This window comes from Elaeis guineensis, chromosome 6 (genome assembly GCF_000442705.2).
Source record: "Elaeis guineensis isolate ETL-2024a chromosome 6, EG11, whole genome shotgun sequence".
NCBI lineage: Eukaryota > Viridiplantae > Streptophyta > Magnoliopsida > Arecales > Arecaceae > Elaeis > Elaeis guineensis.
The window spans coordinates 2,645,491-2,653,370 of record NC_025998.2 but is presented as its reverse complement, the minus strand read 5'-3'; the positions used below and the strand labels follow the sequence as shown (position 1 = coordinate 2,653,370).

Below are 7,880 nucleotides of genomic sequence, written 5' to 3'. Positions count from 1 at the left end.
GATCAGCTACATATGTTTCCTATCCATATGGACATCAGCGAGTTTATATATATGTGTCTTATGCACAAGATCTTCAGAGAAAACATATGGCTCTCTGTTTTACTGTCAGCTATATTTGCTATTTCCTGTGTATATTATTGTCCTTCTTCCCTCCAACCTCCTTGCTAGCTCTTCATATTCCAACCTGCAGTTTAATGATGTCATCCTCTTCATCATCCTTGCCCTCAGGATGTTGTTTCTTTCTTCATTATTAATCAGGTTTTTTCTTTTAACATGATGCTCAGGCTCTCTGCTACTTTCTTCAATCAAAGGTTTGCAACTGCACAGTGGAAGGCCTACATCCTTTACATCATCATGTCTGCTTCTCTTCTCAAACCTGGAACCAGTTTTTTCCTTCATCACCCACCTCTGATTGTAATCATTTGGACAAGCATGGTTACAAGGTATTCTCTACGGGGCTGTGCTGCTGGGTATATACCTCTTACCATGGTTTGCCTGCTACTCCATCAACAGTTTGATCTCCACTACTTCTCACAAGAGTTGGGTTTCTTCAACATTGTCATCATCTGCCTGCTCAGAACAAGCTGTTACTCTTTAAAAGTTGACACCATATTTCAATGAGACTCTCTTTGTCTAAGTACTTGTCTGCAGTTCTGCCTTCACTGCTTTCTTTTTGGGTCTCAGTTAGTATCTGCTAATTAACCATAACCTCACATACTTCTCAGTGGACTGCATCGGACTACCTTTGTTTCTTATAATTTCTACCATACAGTGTAACATATGCTGTATGTTCATCTTATATTTTTGTAACATTTCAATCACTCTCCTCTGTACACAGTCTTTAAAGATTTTGAGGAAGTCTGGATAATACAAGAATGATGTGCATCAACTTATATTTCAACCGAATGAATAATATATGCGAACTTATATTTTCACAGGAAGATGCAATACGTGCATTGATTAACTAAGAAGTACATCGGAATGTATATGTACAGAAAAACAAAGGTATGCAAATGAAACTGGACAGTTGTGCATGACTTATTTAAATAATGTGCATCAAGGTATATCATTACAAAGAGATAGCGAACTACCTTCTCATTTTTCCTTCTACTTCTCCGACCGAACTATCAGTCATCAACTCACAGAGCATTGAAATACTAATGGGTAATTCACTATTCCCAGAAGGTAGCATAAACTTGGAATAGACTTGACTCGCGGATCATGGGAATAGTGACAACTAACAACCGATCCATGAAAAAGGTTTAGACTAAACCATGCATTACCCGAGCTTATTTAGATCCATGGATGAAAAAATATTGGAGATATTGGCCACAGAGTATCACCATAACCTATACGCCTATCATTTGAAAAACAAGAAAAACATAAATCTAACGAGGTGTTTCAGGTAATATGCAGATTGGAACAAAGTGCGGTAGTTAATTAATTAAATACTTGTTTTCATTGGACGGGGAGTTACATCATAGGAGATGTTGCAGCAGCTAATTAAATGGTAGAAGAATATAAAAAATTAAAGGCTAACTAAAAGCTATAAGGTAGCTAGTTTAAGAAACTAGGAACCTTTTACCTTGTTATTAAAAGGACTTCGTCATCACCTTGGATCCAGAAGCTTTTTCGAAGCACACCATGACCGAGTATTCCACCTATTTGCTGGTGTTGCTATTCTTAGAATCCATTTCAAGTTGTTTCATTTCAAGTCTAAACCATTCTAGTTTAATTTTTGTAATCTCTTAACTACTATCTTATATTCACTTTAATATCATGTATATCCCTATTGATATTACAGATAAGTTCCTAATAAAACATATAAACTATTCTATGTTAGAAATCTTGATTTTCTTTTCCATGTCTTCTTAGTATTGTCTTGTGCACATTATGAAAAACCATTAGATTAGCGTACCTAGAGATTGGGCCCAATCACCACTAGTTTGAGCAAGGTTTTCATGTAAAAGATCAGCTGAAAAATCTATTTGCATTTGTATTGGAAACTCACGGATCCCATGTACATGAAACCTTGCCCTTTAGTGTCTTAGCTCACATAGAGTGATTATACATTCAAAACACATATCATGCAATATCAATATATCCAACAAGACTTAAATTTCTTTTCTAATATTTAAATATTTTAATTATTAGATATCTCTTATACTAGCAATTAATCTCAGTTTTCAATCGGTATTCCAATATCTCAGTTCCTGTATATCATCCAATATCGTACAATATTTCCAACTATTTTTTTGATAAATCGAAAAAAAAAAAACACCAATCCACTATAAATACATCCATGGGAATTAGAAAACAAAATATGCAAAAATTGAAATGGTATATCAATTTTAAAATTCTATAAAATTGTTCCTATATGATTGGCTATATAAGATGCCATCTAGTCTATTGTATTATTTGTTGCTTCTTCGTAGATATGAGATGCTTCTATAGGAGATTTAACAAAAAAAAAAAAAAAAAAACAACGAACATATCAGCTGCCAACAATCTTGTAGAAGAGGATAAGAGTTAGCCTCTATAAAAGTTGAATCTAATAACCAACTAATAATTACAATAAAATTGGCTTTTAAATAAATATGCAAACATATATCAATAGTGGTGTAGCCATGATTTTTCTCTTTGGGGGTTCAATATATAAATTAAAATAAATAAAGAAATAAAGGGGGTCTTGGACTCGGAGTTGCAAAAGGGTGGGTTTAGCATTTCATGAGAGAAAAAGAAAAAAGAAAAAAAGATTTAAAAAAAAGTGAGAGAAAAAATTCAAATATGGGATGTGGGGGATGAAGGGTGAGGGTTCAAACCACTAAGCTAATTAAAAATTTTTATTCTATAGAGATTCAAAATTTATGTATACAATTTTTTTTAGATAATATTTACATAACTCTAAAGATATTGCATCAAAATTTGAGGGTTTAATTGAACCCCCAAACCAAAACATGGCTCCACCCCTGCATATCACCGTCACCCAAGCTACACATGGTTCTACTATTGGAACTATCATATCAAAACTTCTGACTCCATCTATAACTAATAGAACACTAGGACTTCTAATTACAAAACCTACCCTACCAAAAGTATTTCTCTCATGCATACTATTATCAAAATTGATCTAGAAGAATATATATCTCTAATCTTTTCAAAATTCTTCATCATCCTATCTCTTAGATAACTCATAACATCAGGGCAAATAACAGCCTCATGCAACAAATTGAGTATTTGTTGGTGAGTTTGATAAATCTCAACCTATTTAGAACCCCATGGAGATGCCACAACTGATTTGCCGGTCAATAGAATATCATGACTCGAATAATTTGCCTTTATGCATCTTAGCAGCAACAATGAAAGCAAGCCTAATTATGTTTGAGCCCATCAGCTTTCTTTTTATTTTTTCTTATGCAAAAAATCTTGAATTATTAAAGAGTTTTCATTTTTCTCCGAAACTTTAATTTAGTGCAATTATATTATTTAATTTTTAAATTTATTTAATTCAAATCTTAGTATAGATTCTACCTGGCTGCCACAATAAAATTATCATGTGATGTCATCTTCTGCTATATAAATAGATCAAGTGACATTACATACGAATTTCATCGCACCAACTAGACAGAATTTACAGTCAGAATCTAAATTAAATAAATTTAAAATTTGATTGATTTGATTGTATTAAATTAAAATTTGAGAGAAAATTAAAATTTTTTATATAATTTATTTTTTTATAGTAAAAGATGATGACCCCATCATCTTTCTCTGCCTGTGGACGTAAGGCGTGAAGATGAGCCCACCATTAGGGCTCGTTCTTTTGTGAGTAAATATCATGGGAAAGTTGGTCAACTTTCCTATTGACCAACTTATCCATGTTCTCACAGATTTCAAGATGGATAAATTATTTTTCATGGGTGGCATTTACCCATGAAATAGGAGGAAAATTTTACCCATCCAGGGGATGGCTAAATGATTTTCCCATCAACCGGTAAAGTGATCTCTTAATTTTATTTCTAAAATATCCTTTTTCTCATTTCCGATGCCTCTATCGTTAATGCTTAATAACTCAGACTAATAAAATATATCTTTATTAGAAGTTGATAATTTTATTATGTTAGAATAATTTGGTATAGACTAAAAGCTTAGTTTGGTACAAAAAAAATTACTTAGTTTGGTACAAAAAAAATTAAGCTTTATAAATAAATCATCAAATTTGACCCAAGAAGCATAAAGGGTATTATGGAAAATATGGATAAAGTTTAGCAACTTACCCGAGAAAGTAATAATGCAAAAGAACATGAGTAACAGATTTCAAAGCCACTTTTCCATGTATAAAAGAACATAGGTAAGTTATTTTCTTGTCTAAATATTACCTGAAAAATACTTATCCAGAAAAATATAGTTTCATGGGTAAATCTTTTACCTACAAAAGAACGGGCCCTTAAAGGCAATTATGGGGAGAGCTCAACGAACACATCATACGCGCACACACACACAAAGAAATAAGTAAATAAACTAAAATAAAAAAAATACTGATAATGATCAAATTATAGGCTATTAGAGTCTAAGAGGGCAACAAGTGCGGTGAGTTGAGTTCCATGTCAACCAAGTATCAAGATGTCATTTTCTACCACAATCAGGGTTTACATGGTTGATCGGGCAAGCTACTCGTGCAAGTAGAGGTGGCAAAAATGCCACAAGCTCAAGAGTACTTTCTCCAATTCTTTTTTTTTTTTTTTTTGGTTGGTGGGGTGGGAGGGTGGGGGGGCGTGGGGGTGCTCTCGTTGATTACAATTATTGCCCACCATGGGTATATCCACAGTAAAGATGTGGCAATAGAACATCCAACTGAAGAGTCACCATATCAATGATACTTGCAAAATTTTCTAAACCAATGCATGACTTATTGCTCGTAGGATATCATGGGAGTTTATACACATCTAGCATGAGTGCTGTATGGTGACCAACTATTTCACATCTTGTCATTTCTCATACATTATTTTCTTCTTTGAAATCACACATTGGATCATGTTAAGGCTCGATGGTGATGGTTAATGTTTAGTATAACTTGATTGATTCATATAAAGTTATGTATTATGGGAGTGCATAGCCATTATGGCATGTGGAATAGATGGAAACATTCATTATTGTTCATGTCATCAAAGTCGTAATTAGAAATACAACAATGTGATTCCACTCTTCTTAACCATGCAACCAATTGTTGTTTTTCAATAAAAATTAATGAGCGTCCAGACAAACCCCATATACAAAGTTGATCTAAATTCTAGCTACAAAACACTTGGTTTGCAAGAAGGATGGACCAAGTTTGCTAACACAAAAGAGTTTGAAGGAAAAAGAGCAGAGAAATTTGTTCTTGTTCTGCAACTTGTTTGTTCGAAAGTTTCTTTGTTTTTAGCTACTTGAATCTACTCTCTAAGAGGATTAAAGATAAATTTTGAAGAGAAAAAGGAAATAAGAGAACAAGGCTCTTGCTTCTGTGCACGGAAACTCACACCCCTCTTCAAGAAGGAAAAGAACACCACGAAAAAGACTCGTGTTGACTCTTTAGTCTCGGTTGATGGTACATGAATATTAACGTAATTGGCATCAAACTAAGCCTTTTTAAAGTAGTTAGCAAACTACAGTTAGGTCATCCAAGAGGTGCAATAAAAGTTTTAAGAGGCTGACAATATTTCCTTGCCCATATATTAATATTTTATTTTTTATATTTCGATTTGTTTTTACTATTCAAGATAGAGACAATAAATGAGACTGTAATTATATATTTTTTATATTTATGAATTCATTATTTTTTTTTGAAATCTAATCGGATCAATAAATTTAATTTCTTTTCAAAACAAAAGGGAGACCTACCGCTTGAACAAGTCCAACTATAAATAATCAAATCAATAAATCAAAATAATAAAAAATAATTAAATAAATCAAAATTAAAATTAATACCGAGTCTTATTTCAAAAAAATTCACTTAATTAGGAAAAAAATATTTATAGATTGTTAATTAAACCAAACCGATGGAGCAACCATGAGCCAGATGACCGAGCATGGATTTACTGACGTTTTGAGCCTGGGCACAACAGTGCCAGCTGGTACACCGGTGGTCCCCGCCATTAATTATAGTCAATTATCCAAATCAGAAAAATTATCAATTCAGAATTGGGAATCCTGTTGGAACTTTCCTTCCCAAATTCCCCGAGTCGAATCCGATTCGGACAACTAAAACACCCACCCCGATTCCTTAATCCCCTCCGTTAAATCTGCATCAAAGGGACAAAGGTCAGCATCACAACTGTAGGATCCCAATCAAACGAATAAATCTCGGATTCTATAATAAATTTCAGACCACTCCTCCGCCAAGGCGGTGACCACCGGTAATTGTAAACCCTGATCACAGGTCGCAACTTCTCATCTTCCACTCGTTATAAATGGGAGTCAGAGCAGTCTCCTTACTGCTCACCGCCTTTCTTCGCAGCTTTCCACCGCACACAAGGCATGGGCGACGGGCCCAACCTCTCGTCCATCGCGAACGGTAACGGTGCTCGGACCCTCAACGGCGGCCACGCCACCGCCAACGGTGGCGCAGGTGGCTCCCAGCCGTTACCGGACAACAAGGCCCGGCGGGATGGCGCCAGGCACCCCGCCTACCGCCCCCTCCCCCCTCTGGGTCCCCACCGCGGCCGCGGCCGCCGCCGCCGCCGTGGGTGCTGCTGCGCCTGCTTCCTCTGGTTGACCCTCCTCCTAATCGCCCTCGTCTTCCTCGCCGCCATCGCCGCCGGCTTCTTCTACGTCCTCTACCACCCCGAGCGCCTCAGCTTCTCCGTCGACTCCGTCCGCCTCTCCGCCCTCAATATCACGTCCTCCAACGTCCTCACCTCGCAACTCGACGTCGCCGTATCCGCCCGGAACCCCAACGAGAAGCTCGTCTTCATCTACGACGACATCTCCATCTACGCCTACTCCGATGGTGTCGAGATCGGGGAAGGCTCGTTCCCCGCGTTCGTCCACGGCACCGAGAACACCACCGTGCTCAACGCCACGGTCTCGAGCTCGGGGCGGACCCTGAATCCGGGAGAGGCAGCGGATCTGAGGAAGAAGAAGGAACTCCCGCTGGAGATCGACTTGGCGACGAAGGTCGGGATCAAGATCGGGGGGTTCAAGTCGAAGCGGATCGGGATTATGGTGTCGTGTGACGGTATCGAAGTCGGCGTCACCGAGGGGAACGCGGCAGCCAACGCCACCTCGCAGGCGAACGCCCGGTGCCATGCGAAGCTTCGGATCAAGATCTGGAAGTGGACTTTGTAGGTCTAATAATTGTATCATCAATTAAAAAAAGGTCAAAAGGCAAAAAAGGTAGAGCGTGTGGTTGTATTTTATTGGACGGAAAAAGACAAGAACGGCCGGTTGGATCGTAGCTTTTGATCGCTTTTCTTTTTGTTTTCTTCTCTCTTTATTTTAGTTTGTGGAATATATTAATTTCCTTTGATCTTCTCAGAAACCATAGATGCTTTGTTACTTGTTAGAGATAAGTAATTCAGGTTCTCTTAACTCTCTTTGATGAAATTGTTATAATATATGCAATAATTTACTGCCTGCCTTGAATTGAATCAGATCGATCTCCATCTCTGTTAGTCATGAGCTTCTGTTATATTATTTCGACGTTGTTGACTTGGAGCGGTTAAAAAGAGAATGGACAGCTGTTCTCATGGCATACTGGCAACTACAACAAGTGGTTCCCAAAACTCCCCGCAATGCTACTAGTAGCAGAGCACGCCAATCTATCGCACACCAGCCTCCAAGTGAAATGCTCATGTGAGTCATCCTCCGATATCCACCTTGTGAGTTCCATACGTACAACTCTG

At 37.3% G+C, this 7,880-nt stretch overlaps 1 protein-coding gene across 1 annotated transcript; it reads left to right on the top strand.

Annotated features, from left to right (window-relative positions):
- Positions 1–6,388: 6,388 nt before the first annotated feature.
- LOC105047664 (NDR1/HIN1-like protein 10) lies at positions 6,389–7,516 on the top strand. The gene has a single exon (XM_010926697.4). It carries the CDS (start codon positions 6,514–6,516, stop codon positions 7,321–7,323), a length of 810 nt encoding a protein of 269 aa, XP_010924999.3. The 5' UTR covers positions 6,389–6,513; the 3' UTR covers positions 7,324–7,516.
- Positions 7,517–7,880: the final 364 nt, after the last annotated feature.